The sequence below is a fragment of the Apium graveolens genome, chromosome 7 (assembly GCF_009905375.1).
Source record: "Apium graveolens cultivar Ventura chromosome 7, ASM990537v1, whole genome shotgun sequence".
In the NCBI taxonomy this organism is placed as follows: Eukaryota; Viridiplantae; Streptophyta; class Magnoliopsida; order Apiales; family Apiaceae; genus Apium; species Apium graveolens.
In genome coordinates, this window is record NC_133653.1 from 141,630,676 (window position 1) to 141,646,991 (window position 16,316).

Sequence of the window (16,316 nt, forward strand, 5' to 3'; positions counted from 1 at the left end):
AATACTTAAAATAAATATGACTTAAAAATAAATTAATAATATTTATTCCATTATAATCAAAGTTAAAATAAACGATTAAATACAAGAGATTCAAAAATATGTTGACCAATTTCATTCCATTCCGTCGTTGAAAATGGACAAGTGAACAAGAGAATGGAATGTTCATTCATTTCCTTCTCCATTCCATTCCTTTGCCATTCCATTCCCTATTCCATTCCATTCCTCCCCTATTCCATTCATGCGAAGTGAACACAACCTAAGTTTGTATGAGAGTTTATTAATACAATTTCCTCTCTCTCTTTCCTCTCTCTCTCAAATGTATCATGAATATACAGTTTGACAGTCTTGCATTCGGGATATGAAATTGAAGAGAAAATAAAAAAGTGTATAATGCGTCAAGTAAATAAATGGATTAGGAATAAAAATGAAAATTTGCAAAAAGAATTAGAATTAAAAATTGTTGCATACACAATGTGCACCCCGTAATATTACACATGCTCTTCTAGCATTTACAACCAATACATCAGAAATTTAACTTGGGGTGGACACAAGACATTCTTATGAATTTTGTTACATGAATTCATTGGGGAATCCAGATCTCCTGTTGTTTATCTGCCAATGTGATATCCTGTTTTAGCCCTCTGCGCAAAAATGACATAGAGAAAAAATGCATGAGAAATTAAATGCACATCATCTTCAGACCAATAAAATGGCATTATAAACGTGAACTTGAGAATTAAGCCTCCATCATAAGAAATACAACAAATTTGGCCATTGTTAAATTGGAAGCAAAACAGAAGGTTAACTCACTAGTTTATGGAACTACAGCAGTTGGTCAGCAGGTTTTAGGCGAGTGAATCGATCACATCCAAGGAAAACCACGAGAAGCCTCGGAATTTGCAAGAAAATAAACCTTACAAACTGGCAGTAATTATTATTTGATAACCACAGCTTCAACAGGTGAATAGGAGGATTTACAATTTAAGCAGTCATATTTCACTTACTGAACTGAAGTTGTCAGAAGTCTATTGCTTCAGAAACCTTTCTTCTACTCCTACTAAAAAGGAGATGAGACGGTGAATAAAGGAGTGTGTATTCAAAAGACAAACAGATGAATTTACCACACATGTGGTCGTCAGAGCATTGTCACACAAAATATAAACAATAATTTCATTACTAATATGAACATTATCATCAAGAAACAACTGTTCCGCAACTTAAAAATGAATAGAAAACAATTCAATCAAGCAACAACTGTTCTCGCAACTAAGAAAAGGAGTTTCATAGAAGCAAATTTTGTCTTTAACTCACGATCTTTGTACTCGTTAATTATCAATTTTAATTATTTTAATCAACATACTATTTTGCTAAATTACAATGATATACTTGTTTGTCTGATATATACATTTTGTTTCAGTCATTTGTTGAGCTTTGTGGAACTACATAATAATCTTTCTGCCCCTCCTATTAGGTTCAATCTGAATGACCAAACATGTATTAATATAAATTTTATTAGGTTAAGTTGCGACCAAATCAAGCATGATATTTAAAGAAAACAAGGAAACGTGTACTCTTGACCAACTGATTCAGTTGAAGAAGAGGGGCTGCATTGGAAATGTAACAAAATAAGTGATAATGCTAAAGATGGAAAGGACGGCTACTAACCTAAATGTCCAGAAAATGTGGAGGCTTAATACATGTGCTAAATGAATTCTAGGGCAAAGGTGGTAATTTTTTAGGAGACCAAGGCTTCGACCTTATTTTCTCCTGCACAGCTTTATATACTTCAAATTATTTGATTAATCAAGTTAATCAGATCATTAGCTCATTACGAATCCTAGACTTCTAGCAGAACGTAAGTAACAATAGAACCCCTAGATTTAGGCAAAAACTTCCACAATATTTTCCCAAAAGTTTGGCAGTAAATTTGTGTCAAGCTATGTCTGCATATTATAATTTACTCGGTTCAAGCTGCATATAAAACTTTACTTGTAAGTAACAGTGAGCAAATTTTCCTATATTTATCAGCAACAAAGTGTACATAATATGCAACTGTTTTCTGTCTATTATGTTATGTGTTTTGACGAAGAGAAAATCATTTGAATTTATTTGATTAAATAATTCTCTTCTATGTACAACAGAAGTGGCTAGATGATGTATTATATTGCTAAGCCATGCTAGTTAAGAGCTTGACACTCAAGTTATCAGGCCATATCAAACCAGATGATATATCACTAAATTTGCGGCATTGTTTTAATATTCTGCAGTATTTAGTCTCTTATTTTTCTTTTACTTACCTGAGACACAGAATATTGACTGTTGTTGGGCGAGGGAACATCACTATAGAACACTGACCCCGGCATTTGGTCCTCTGCAAGTTCTCTCAATCTCTCAAGTTCAGGCATGACAACACTGCCAAGATCTGGTCTGTCCTTTCTTCTTAGCTCAGCACACTTAAGAGACATCTTGGCAAATCCTAATGCTTTTTCGACAGGCCAGTCAGGGACAGCTTGATCCAGAATTTCACGAAACATCCCCTTTTCTATTGCCTTCTCAACATGGTGAGTCAAACCCATAGGTGGCTTGGCAGTTATTATCTGTAAGAACATGATCCCTAGAGAGTATACATCAGACTTTAAACCGAGCATGCCTGTTTGTTGATACTCTGGATCTATATAACAGAACGTTCCAGCCGTGGACGTCATATGATACTGAGTAACAGCATCTGCAACAGATGGGGGAACAATCCTGGCCAACCCTACATCGCTAATCTTGCTCACAAAGTTGCGGTCAAGCAAGATATTTCCAGGTTTTAGGTCTCGATGTACAAGTGGTTCAGGTTTTGTCTGGTGAAGAAAAAGAAGACCAGCCCCAATTTCAGCTGCAATTCGGAACCTATGCTGCCAAGAGAGTGGTTTTGAGTTTCCTTTCAGGAGGAGCCGGTCTTCTAAACTTCCATTTGACATATACTCATAAACTAGACATCCATACTCAGGACAGGCGCCTAGGAGAAGAACCATGTTAGGATGCCGAATGCAACTCAATATTTCCACCTAGGAATGTTTTTAACAATGTGCACAGTAAGAAGGCATACATATATGTTGATTATGAAGGGAAGTAAAACTAATGGAACATAGCCATGTAGCAACAATTGGATGTGGCAATATAAAAAATTATTATACTGTCTTGTTTGTTCTTCAACTTTCTTCTGGTAGTACATCACCACTTGTTAGCTCCACATTTGTTATAGAAAAACCGGAATGAAATATAGTGAATACCTATGTTACCCGGACTCGGGTTCGTATCCAAGTGTCGGACTCGGCAATATTCTGAAAAATTTACATGTTTTTTGCCTAAAATAAGTGTCCAAGTGTCTATACCCATGTCCGAGTGTCGAGTGTCCGACACGGGTACTCGAAGCAAAATGAAGAGTCCGGGTAACTAAGGTGAATACGGTTTATATATTAAGACCGCTGTAGTAAAGAGGTTATGAATGACTATAGAGTTGGTCCGTTTTTGTAATGACTTCAGACTAAATGTCAGCTTTGAACAGGTTTTGGAACGATTGACAGTGATTGTTAAAAATAAAAAATCAGCAGAAACAAATGTACAATGGAACATTATAAACATGTATAGTACTACTTTAAATGTGTTCATCACCAAAATATTACCTCTTGTTGAAACTGTGTCTTTCCCTGAGCTGCATCTGGGCGTAGAACCTTGACAGCGACAGGCGTATGGTCCAGGTAACATTTGAATACTGGCCCATAGCCTCCTTCACCAACTTTACGTTTTTTTGCAAAAAACTCTGTTGCAGCTTCAATCTCCTCGATTGAGTACTTTCTGTACCTGACATCTGATTTACCTAGGGTATCTAGTACCTCATTTTTTTCTTCCGCCTCTTTGAGTGCTTTCATCTCTGCACTTCTTCTTTTCTGTGCTTCCATTTCTGCAAGCCTCTGAGCAGCCTCAGCATGCTCTATAGCCGCTCTGGACTTGGCCTTTTCCTTTTCCACAAGTGCCAATGCAGATTCTTCAGCTATTCGTGCCTCTTCTAATTTCCGTTCTTCTTCTGATTTCCAGCGCTGTAGCTCCATTGCCTTTACGTAATTAAGATTACATGAGAAGTCCATATAATAGTAAGTAATAGTCATTGTGTACCTACTCCCTTCTTAAATGGCTGTATCAACTTTTTTAAGTTCTGGAGTACATTGCCATTAATTACATATTTCAGGAATACTATCATCATTTAGACAAAATAAAAAGGAGAAGGAAAACCATTCCACCTTTTGTTTTGCCGAGAGTGCTTCTTTACAAGCTGTACTGTACATGTCCATTGTTTGCTTGAGCTCCAGCTTAAGCCTTCTCATCTCAGCTTCTACATCATCCTGCAAGTTAAGGATATAAAATAAGTAGACACATATCTATACCTCGTTTAGTTAAAGACAATACATGAAGATATACACCATAAGTCATAAAACAAGCACACTTGGTCAGCAGGCTTCTAATTGACTTGGAACTTAAGACCGCTTAAAGAGTCTACTTAATTCCACAAAAACAGTACCAAATGATTCTTGTGTATTGAAACTAAAGGCATGATTCTTGTGTGTTGGAACTTGGAACTAAAGGCACGATTCTTGTGTATTGAAAGCTAAAAAGGACTTCGACATTACTAAATATAAACTTGACCTTTGAAGTACCAAATGGTTATTACATAACAACTCTTTAACTTTACAAATTTTACAACCAGGGAGAAGGAATGAGAAGTAAAGGCATTGTCCAGAAGATACAACATGGGCATATCCCTTCCCTTTTGCAATAAATTTATAATTTACTTTATTAGGTACAAAGTTGGTATCAACCACGTAATAAAAAATGGATCTCCCTTCATCATTGTAAGATAGAGAGTAAGAAATTAATGTTTCGTATCGCTCTCTTTCATGCTGGTAGAATTAAGATTTGATAACGTACCATTGGCTGTGAAGCAGATGAACCCCCGTCAGAGGAGGAATATGACAGTTCAGTTGCCGTGGCGGTGTCCACCGACATACGCCCAAAGTCAAACCCTTGGCTGTCTCCGTCTGACATGTTAGAAAGCCTTGGGGGAGTCGTGCTCATGTCGAAACTTTCACCAAATGACGGAAACATGCCATCTGTGCTCGGTCTACCAGAACTAACAAATGATATGTCTAGATTAAATTGTGACAAATCTCCATACGATTTTCCATTCAGCCCATTCCTGTGCGAGAATGGTGATCTGTTTCCAGTGGAAAATATATACTATGAGTATTGACTTTATTCCTTATAATCAGTTAAACCACACTGTTTTTATTTTCCACAATTATTCCTTGTGAATTATATATATTACTCCAAGAATGGCGTTATGGCGTGCCATGTGCACATTCTGACCAAGCAGATGCTATGCCTATTTTTCTACCAGGACACCTAAGCGACGCCATAACAACATGGTTGGTCATCAGATTAAGTGTAACCTACTAAAACTACAACCTGTGTAAATCAGATGCATACATTTTAATTGATCTATATAAGGTACTCTGGTCAAGTTAAGTTTTGTCTTACCTGAAGCTGGAATCAGTTTGACTGACTTGTGATGATTGATCAGATGGTGGTCTCAGAACTCCTGTAAGAAAATACAAATGAGTTAGCAAAAATAAAGCATCTGGAGGCAATCATACTCCCTACCTTTTTAAGTTTTAGGATAAATTTTCGAATAGTTTTAGCTTGGCTTTTAGCAGTGTCGTGAAAAATTTAATCCACCTTGAAATATTCAATGACACTTTAGGGACATAATATTAGTCATTATCTAATTTAGATGGGCAAACTTGATTATGAAAGAAATATAGAGAAGGTTGTATCTTATATCTGGATGTTGGAACATATGCAGTAAAAGTTAACTTGAAGAATATATATCCATTGCATGCTGTACAATTCATAAACCTTTTGAGGCGAATGCATTCAATGATGGTATCTCTGCATCAAATCTTGAGGTGGCCTGATTCAGTATTTGACTACGGATCGGTGAATAGGCTGGAGCAGATCGAGAAGCAGATCGCGTAGTAGAAATCTTTCCTTTTGATACAACATATACAGTACAGAAATCTGGTAGCCCTTTTAATACACTTCCAGGAATATCTTTCAACTTGAATTTCCTATGAGAAAATAGTAGTAAACTCAGTACATGAGATTATGTGAATACAAATTTGAACCTTAATGTCGTGTTCAGTTGGATGAGATGTGATGGTGATGGGAATAGAATGAAAAATGTGAAGAAGAAATGAGGTGAAATATAATGATTAGTTAAGTGAGTCAATTTATAATAGTGAGATTTGTAAAAGACATGACTAGGAAATGTGAAAAGCATTCATTTCCGAATAAGAGGAATTAAATCTAATTTAAATTTAACGAACATAATAGAGGAACTAATGAGTATATTGCATATATGACATGTAGATTCCATTTAACCGAATTCAGCATAAACAGCAAGCATTCAGACATATGCTTTATTTATTGGGCAACTCCAAATTATCAAGGAAAAAGTAAGGACACCTTACGAAAGAAACAATCAATAGGAATAGACTGGGAGATTAAATTTTTGTCAGATCTGTGTAGTAACTTGATGTTTAATAAATTGTAATATGACTTCTGCTGACTCCACCTTATCTAAAACAAGATTAAATGTATATTCACTAGCTACACTTGAGGAATGCAATACAAAGAAATATAAATAGAATGGTTAAGTAAAAAATAAATGTTAAAGAGCTCATCAATCTTTGTTTTCAGGTTCTGCAAGAATGCATGATTTGAGATTAGAAAATACTGATAACTATCCACTGCTCCCTCTCTTCCAGAATGATACATCACTTCAAAGACAATGTTTTGGGTGGGACTAATATTAAAGTAACTGTAGGTCAAGACTTGTCTTCCATATTAGTATATCACCTGTACTTTTTCAATATGATAAAAACGTAATCTTTGTGTAAGTGTAGGTAAGACCATGATTTGCTTTAGTACGATACCAAAATTTATAGACCTATCTTAAGTACATTACTATCTCGTGACGTCATCATAAAATAATTTTTTAAGCCACCCAAATGACTCTTTTTTGCATATTTCAACTGAAAAAGAAAAAAACTAACTCAAAATAATATGCTTACCTGAAAAGACCACCCTTTGAGCCGGCACCCATAACTAAAACCTCTATTGCTGATTCTGTAACGTAACTAACTATTGCTTTGGCTACATCTGTATCTTCTATCACGATATCTTCACAGCGAATCTGATAAAAAAATTAATATGTCATGGCATGAAAGTTAAGATGTAAAAGATAATAAATCAATGGTATGCTAATTATTTTGCTATGCTTTAACTATTTATTCTCAACTTCTAACTAAGGGACTGTTGAAAACATAAAGCTAGAATACTTACATCTTTACGAGTACAAAAACAACGAAAAGGAAGGAACAATTCTTTGGTGGTCTGCGGATTAGCATCTCCACTTTCATCAGAAATCTGGTTTGATCCTAATTCCATATACTAAACAGAGTTAATCTTACTGCATAAAGATTTGGCTCAACTTTACATGTCACATACTGTAACATTTCACATCGATAAGAATAAGAGTGTTTCGGTAATATCCCGTAATTTTTTAATCTTTATCAGATTTTAAACTTTTTTATTCGATTATTCTATTATCAATCTAATTTTAAAAAATTACGGAATATTACACATACGGTGAAAAAACGTGAGTCTTGATATTTATTTAGCTTGTAATTGATAAAAGGAGAATCACATTAAATAATATCTCTATCTATTGCTAGATCATAGATGCTTTAGAATTGGTCTTATTTTCACCTTTTCCTTCTAAATGCTTCAACATACAAAATGCACTATGTCTCGCAAATTCCCCTCCAGATAGGTTCAGTTCCCTCAGCAAATGGAAACTCTAATAATTGCATTTGGGGTGTTTTTACACTTCTCTTTTCTGTAACTTTATATTCTACGAACTGTATTGTTCTCTTTTTGCACTAATTGTTTTGTTTCATCATTCCCTCAACTATATTTCTTCTAATATGAGTCCGATGCTTTTGCCATTACATCCATTGTTACTTCCTAGTGCCCTATCTTCGACCAAAATACTGAAGTAAATAATTCCGATTCATCCAAAGATCACTTTGGCTTGGCAGTTACACACACAGGAGAGGGAGGGAGGGAGGGAGGGAGGGAGGGGGAGAGAGAGAGAGAGAGAGAGAGAGAGAGAGAGAGAGAGAGAAAGAGGGAGGTACTTGGAGGGAAAAGGGATGCAGAGGATCCTTGTAGTTTAAGTTTGACATGCAAAAGAATAACAGCTTGGCCCTTATTGAGAATAGAATCAACAGCCCATTTCATAGCTACTTGGCTTCCTTTATCCTTGTCAATTGCCACTGCCACCAATTTATTTTTTGTAGCAGCAGCCATTCCTCAAATGCCAATCTCTTTGTTCTTCAACCCCCCCTTCACATTTATTACAAGAGGATTAAAAAATCTGCAAAACTTCTTTTTTTGGTTCTTTGCTTCTGAAACTTCTTGATCACACAAATTTTCATTCTACCTTGCAGTGATTAATAAAACCGAAAATGGAAATGTGTTAGTTGTTTATAATCTTTGTATTAGGGATTGGAAAAAAAGAAGATTGTGTAAAGATACAAATGGGTTCTATGCATTTTCTTTGTACGAGTACGAGGAGGTCCATCTTTGGCGGGTTTGCTGTTTCTCCCATTGCTAACTTAATAGTATGTGTGTGTATTTTTTTTTTAAAAAAATTGTTATTATATAAACTACAAAGCATATCTTTACTAACTATCACCCCTTGTTCTGCTTATCAGTGTTATACCACAATCACAACCGGATCTTGCAAATCAAATAATATGTCTAAGAACATATTAAATTAAACATATATATTATTATTTCAAGAGATACAAATAAATGTACATATTTCAGATCTCACTAATTATTTTATGCTATTTATTTTTTATCAAAAATTAGACACCCTCAGAAATTAGACACCCTCGGAATAAGATTGTAATTATATATTAGTTGATTATAAATTTAATTACTTTCATTTAAAAGTTTTGTAATTCAAATTCACACGTTTTCTAAACTAGTATCTATAACTTGTTACAAATTGTAGCTAGACTTTGCTCCAAAAGACCACCAGCCTCTATTAGTATGATTGAGATGAAAGTCAAGTAATCTTCTAGGGTTCGATTTTCGTTCATCCCGAAATTTATTTGAAAGATACTGATTTTTTAAGACATATAAGCCTAATATTAAAAAATAAATAAATTACTGGCTGATTTTATACTGAAAATAAAATAGTTAAAATAAATAATACCTAGATATACTTGCTCATTTTATTGTGAAGAAAAAATAATCTTAGATTCTGGGATCTTTATAAATCCATATATTGGGTTCTCATACTGGTGGAGTGTATTTGTGGAAGTATACAAAAGGCCGTAATAAACTTTCTTGTGGACTCCAACCAAAATTGACAATTTCAGAAAGTCTCTACAGCCTGAACATCACTAGCAATTGCAACTGTCAAGCCACCCTTTAACCATTATAATCATGCCAAAGCCTTCAGCGATGAACCTATGGAAAGGCAAACCAACTCATGGACCGAACAGCTAGTTACCATTTCGCTCTGCCTTATGATATTTGATCAGAAATCTAGCAATTAGCCCAATGGCCGTCCTTTCGCTTTAAAGCGCCTTATGCAGAAAGCCTACGACTAAGTACACTGATACAGACAAAAGTAACTTGCTGGCTTACGTAACAAGAATGGAACATCGGGAGGAGAACAATTGGAATAATTAAAACGGATGGAGTTGCGGAGTAAACAGTAGCACTTCTGCAAGTTTTGAAGGTCGTCACTAAACTACTTTCCAGCTTGAAGCACCTGCAACAGCAGTAGCAGGCACTCCCCTCCACAGATCACTTAAGCAATGGAACCTTGAAACCCACCATCACTAAATTTTGAATGAAGTCTGAAAGGTGGGGGAGGATCAACAACAATTCCACGCTTAAATTTATTCAATATGTTGTCAACAGCAGCATTGAACTCCTCCGTCATGATCAATATGTCGAAATCATTGATAACAATTTCCTTTAAAGTAAAAATTTCACGTGTCGCACAGGAAAGAAATTGTTCAAAACCCTGTAAGAGAAATTTCTCCTAAAGCCACTTTGGCTATTGGTGTTTCCGCCACGAGTTTTCAAGACCTATTTTCCGATTCTCTTGATGCATGAATATCATGTATCATCTCAATACTTTGATGATTGGGATGTTTATGATCAATTCTAAAGCATTAACCGGTTTCTACTAGAATGCTGGAAATCTCTCTGCCGCTTGCATTCATTATCACATTCAAAATAGCTCGTCGAGATAACTTTAGGAATTTGGAAAAGAACTCATTTTCTGCCATCTATGCAGGTGATCTATGTTAATCAAACCCACTGAAGCCATGGAGGAGTCTGATCTACCCAAGCCACTAACATCTTAGCTTTGACACTGTCTTGTAGTGGGGTGATTTATATATATAATGATGGAAGACAAATAACAGACTGATGGTGGAAATGGATACTTAAATATGGAAAAAGACTAACTAATATAGAGTGAAGACTGAAGACAAAGGTTCTGGGTCAGATATGAGTCAACTTTTGTTAAGCACTGGGAAGGCAAAAGAACCGCTGATAAGTTGCAAGTTGCTGCCATTTGCCCAAGAGCGAGAGATGCTTGTTGTGATAAGATGGATCAGCAATTCTGCGAGAACAAGAGGTTTAAAAAGAGAACCAGCATGAGAGCTACTCTGGGATAGGAACCTGCAGCATCTATGTCTAAACTGGGAAAACTTAAACAAGACTAGTGTTTAACATTTAGCAAAAAAAACAAGACAAATGTTTGAAATTTTCTTACAGGGGCCCTGGGATTGACTACACATTGTGACATTGCATGGTAAGAAACTTATTTAATCAGAAACCTCAGAAAAAGTGTAGATTATATTTTTTGTCCTGCCTTTCTTTAAAGATAAATTTCTTAAATAATCATGTAATTGCTACAATCTCTGTTGCCAACTTCTTTGTAAGGTTAAAAAGACCAGAAAGTATTAAAATAGTATTACGTAACTAGGGTGTTTTGCTGATTGTTGCAGCTACTTGCCGAGTTATACGTTAAATCAGGTGGTTGAAGACTGTATTTTACTATCATTATATACGAGCATATCATCATTATTGTTCTCTTAGCTATGTTCTATTGTAAGCTTAAGTATAAAACATTCAGATAGGAGCATAACAAGAGCTCATTTGTAATGCTCATTAAGAACCGATATTTTAAGAATTCTTTCAAGTCTGTTACGTATTTACACGCACATACTCCTACGTATCTCAAAATATTATGATGGCCTTTATCTATACATTTATATAAGCAAGTGCAAGAGAAACAAACCTGAAATTACTCCCGGAATGTCGATAGATAATTATCATGAGTTTTCCTACCTTGCCACTGTACAACGTTAACCTTCGGAGTGTAAATTTCCATCTTCATCTCCTCGTATAGCATGTCAAGCACTTGGTAAATACCTTCTGAATCAATGTGTGATGAGTCACCAGAGTAAAATTCATGAATTTGAGTGCTAATCTCAATGCCGCTAAAGCCTGGTACTTTTGTGACAGCTCTTTCTCTCATCAACAACCTCATATTAGCTGCATCATCCCACCTCTTAGAATTTGCATAAATCTTGGACGAAATTACGTAGTTTCCAGAATTTGATGGCTCTATCTCTAAAAGAATCTGAATTACCCGCTCACCAACATCCACATTACCAACTTTATGACAAGCCCCAAGCAATGCACCCAATGTGATTTCATCTGGTTTTTCAGGCATCTTGTCAATAAAGTCCCATGCTTCATACACTAATCCTGCACGTGCCAAAAGATCAACCATGCATGAGTAGTGCTCAACTTTAGGTATCAACCCAAAAGATGACCCCATCAAGTCAAAGTAATGACGTCCTTCATTAACTAGACCAGCATGCACACATGCAGAAAGTACACCAACAAATGTGATTTCATCTGGGCATGCGGCTGCATCCTCTTTACACATGCAAGCAAATAACGACAAGGCATCTTGAGCTTGGCCATGGAAAGCAAGTGCGGAGATCATAGCATTCCAGGATACTGTATTTTTTTGGGGCAAGTTCTCAAACACTGTGAGTGCCTGTTCCACACTTCCACATTTTGCATACATGTCAATTAGAGCCGTAGATATATACACATCACATAATAAGCCTTTCTCTGATGCATATGTTTCAACCCAGTTCCCAATATCAAGTGAGCCTATTGTAGCACAAGCAGACAAAAGTCCAATCAGTGTGATTCTATCAGCGGAAACCCCTGCCTCTATCAGACTTTTGAACATTGAAATCACTTCATTTGACATTCCATTTTGAGCATATCTGCCATAAATTGAAAATTTTCACACTTAATTCCAGTAATATATATATATATATATATATATATATTTGTACTAAATTCTTATTAATATAGGTGAGAAGAATACTACTACCAAATTACAAAAGATCAAGTATAGTTTGAAGACAACATTTCAATATTTTAATTTCAGAAATTGGTCAATTTGGAAGAAAAAATCAAACAGCCATTCTGTGGCTGAAAAGGCAGGGACTACTTTGAAATGACTACTGCAATTTCTGAATAACTTGTGCAAATATCTAACAAACAAAACTCAGGATTATGGAGACCAGCAGATAAGTGGCACTTACTATAAGGATCATCAAATATATAAAAGAAACTATGTCACCTTCTTGCCTTCTGCGTATATTTATTGCAAATGACAATAATTGGCTATAAAATTCTATTATCATATATGAGATTGGAGATAGAACACTTGCCCTGTGATCATGGCATTCCAGATTACCAAATCTTTCTGCTTCATCCTATCAAAGACGTACCTAGCTGAAACCAAATCCCCACATTTTCCATACATGTTAATCAGAGCAGACCCAACATATGAATTCAAACTAATCTTCTTATCCACAACAAACCCTTCAATCAGCTTCCCAGAACTCAAATCTCCAAGATTGCCACAAGCTACAAGAACACTAACAACACTCATTTCATCCGGTTCAAACCCTTCTTCCCTCATTCTCCCAAACAAACTAACAGCATCCCTCGCAAACCCCATCTTCGAATACCCTGAAATCATTGAATTCCACGACACCAAATCTCTGTCAGCAATCTCCTCAAACACCTTCCTAGCACAACCCAATTCCCCACACTTGGAATACATACTAATCAAAGAATGCCTCACATGAGCATCTACAACCAACCCAAGTTTCCAAATCATTGAATGTCCTAATCTACCATGATCAACAACCAAAAGATTACCACAAGCAATAAACAAAAAAGGGTAAGTAAAATTATTAGGAAACAAGCCTAAAGACTTCATTTTGTAATAAAAAAACAAACAAAGATTGAAGTTTTTCCAAGTAGTAGTGACCCCACGAATCATAACATTAAAAGAATAATCATTAGGATTTGGGATTTGAGAAAAAAGCAGAGAAGAATAGTTAAAATCTTTAAGATCAATTATCTTGGAGAGTAAGTGATTGGGTTTGTGAATGGAAGTAATAAGAAGTTGTGCATGTATTTGTTGTAATGATTTTATAGATACACATCGAGTTATGAGTGTTAAAAGCTTGTCAATCCAAATTTGTTTTGGGTTTGTCGAGATATGGGGTTTTGCTGTTTTTAAACTTAGGTGGCGGGAGAGAAGTATAGAGGTGTTCTTGGGTCTTAACATATTTGGTGAAGTTATGATTTACTTGAAATGTTTGCTCCTGTGGCATCACAAACTACAGGAGTAATTTGCAGATTGAGTATCTGAAATTTTAGGCTGTTGCACTTTGTGCATCGGTTCGGATTTGATATCTAGTAAACTGTATGTTAACTTTCCAAAAACTTGAAAAATGTATATTTCCGTCAAATATCATCAATACCGTTAGGATATTTGTAATATAATGGTTATGTGTGTGCATAAAATAAGTATGACTGAATTATGTGACCACGTTAAAGTCGGATTCGCATCAGATTCAAAACCTAATAATAAAATTAACTTTTTTTTTATTTATAATGGATGAATGAATATTGTGTATGTTGAATGTTGGCGACACAACGAACTACTTGGATAACTTGAACATTGAACAATATCAAGTGGAATTTTAAATTTTTCTGGAGGGGAAAATTTTCAAGTTATGTAAATGTGATGTGAGACAAGAGTCCTGGTATTCTGAAGATAAACTTGACACGAATACATTTGTAAGGAAGTAAGGGATCATGATTATAGTGGCAAGCTGCATGATTAAGCCAAAACAAGAAAACATTCAATAGGAAGGACAACGACATGATCATGTTGACGAATTGCATGATCATGCCAAAATAGGAAAAATATTAAGGTGGTTTGAGTTTTGTGGTGTACGATAGGGGTGAGCAAAACCGGATATCCCGTTCGGTTTTAAAATTTAAACCGGATATCCGGTTTTTTGGATCACTAAAATTACATTCCGTATCCGGATCCGATTTAACCGGATCCGATTTAACCGGATATCCAGATATTCGGATATCCGATTAAACCGGACCGGAAATCGGATTATCCAGATCCATTTAAAACTTCCATTTTTTTAAAAAAAAAATACTATTTACGTGATAAGTAATACATATTCGAGTTCTGAAACTGATGATGCATGAAACTATACTTTTGTCATCATAAATTAGTTGGGAAAAATAGTGACACGTAAATTAATTTAATATAAATGTTGATTGTAAATTAGCGAACATGATCAATATAAACATATTTCTTATTGCACATTTATATTTAATTTTGTTCATATTTATTTTTTAGAATACTCGTCAAACATAAATTATTATTTCTTACCATATGTCAAATTTGCAAGCATGGTCAATATAAACTTGTTTATATTGATATTACACACTTATATCAAATTTTTTGATGATATTAATGAAGGAATGATGAGTAAATTAGATATTAAGCTGAAATTTTGAAATCCCCAGAGAGAAACCGTCATAATGTCGCTAAATATTTTTTTAAAAAAAATCTAAAATAAATATAATTTATCATGTATTTATATATATAATTTGATTTTATTAAAAAAAGTAAAAATCGGATCGGATCTGGATATCCGGTTTTATGAAAAAATGTGATCCGGATCCGAATCCGAATCTATAAAAAAAACCGGATCGGATATCCGGTCCGAATTATTCGGATCGGATATCCTAATTATCGGATTTTTTAAATCGGATACCGGATCAGAAATTTTGGATAATCCGGTTTTCGGATTTTTATGCTCACCCTAAGTGTACGAGCATGCTCAAAACCGGTATGATCATACTATTTATATTAAATATTTTTATTTTTATTAGAATTTATTTTTTAGGCTTTTATATCCCTATATAAATATTGTTATGATGTAACATATTAGAATCTTTGATTGAATAAAAATCATAAGAGTTTTCTCTTATTTTTCTTGTTGATTCAAGAATTCTTCCTTGTGTATTAGAGGTTTGACTTGTGGATTCAAGGTATTTAGAAATTTCTCGTTCGAGAGTTCTTACGAGGATTAGCGTTTATTTTTTCTTCGCTTCCGTTCTGCGTCAAGTGGCATCAGAGCAAGCATTTCACCTCGTTCTATGATTACTAGGATAGGCACAATTGGAGGTTCTTATGATGGTGATCAAGAGGATGTTAACACACGATCGATTGAAGAATTGAGGCAATCTATAACGAGATTGGAGACGATGTTTCAACAATATACGGAGGACAAAAATACTAGAGCCAACAAAAATAGAGTTTGAAGCATTTTACTTTAACAACTATAGTGGCTCAGTTCATAACAACAATAACATCGTAGTGATTACAAGATTCCGACAGATATTCGATTATTTCATAGGAGGTTAAAAAATAAAGATTTTTTAGACTGAATATTGAAGGTTGAGCGTTTTTTTGAGTTTACAGAAGTCGTTGATAATAGACAAGTGAAATTGGTGGCTTTTGAATTAAGGAGTGAAGCTGCTGTATGGTGGGAGAAGTTACAAGCGAATATGAGACATATCGGTAAGACACCAATTAAATCTTGGAGAGAATGAAGAATTTATTGATGAGTAGGTTTTAAACCACCAGATTATGAGTAGTTTCTTTTTCAGAGTTACCAAAATTGCAAACAGGATGA

At 35.0% G+C, this 16,316-nt stretch overlaps 1 protein-coding gene across 14 annotated transcripts; it reads right to left on the reverse strand.

Annotated features, from left to right (window-relative positions):
* Nucleotides 1-419: 419 nt before the first annotated feature.
* LOC141672173 (pentatricopeptide repeat-containing protein At2g34400-like) lies at nt 420-14,046 on the reverse strand. 14 transcript variants are annotated; one of them, XM_074478688.1, is made up of 12 exons: nt 8,304-11,412; nt 7,447-7,541; nt 7,176-7,297; nt 5,959-6,170; nt 5,581-5,641; nt 4,972-5,257; nt 4,287-4,388; nt 3,672-4,100; nt 2,298-3,053; nt 1,005-1,054; nt 811-913; nt 420-641 (listed from the first exon to the last, which is right to left on the reverse strand). In XM_074478688.1, exons 1-10 carry the CDS (start codon nt 8,473-8,475, stop codon nt 1,049-1,051), a joined length of 2,241 nt encoding a protein of 746 aa, XP_074334789.1. In that variant the 5' UTR covers nt 8,476-11,412; the 3' UTR covers nt 420-641; nt 811-913; nt 1,005-1,048. The 14 variants fall into 14 exon arrangements, with proteins under 14 accessions (XP_074334789.1, XP_074334788.1, XP_074334791.1 ...); XM_074478687.1 differs by having other exon boundaries at nt 811-921; XM_074478690.1 differs by having other exon boundaries at nt 1,005-1,057.
* Between the last annotated feature and the right edge of the window lie 2,270 nt (nt 14,047-16,316).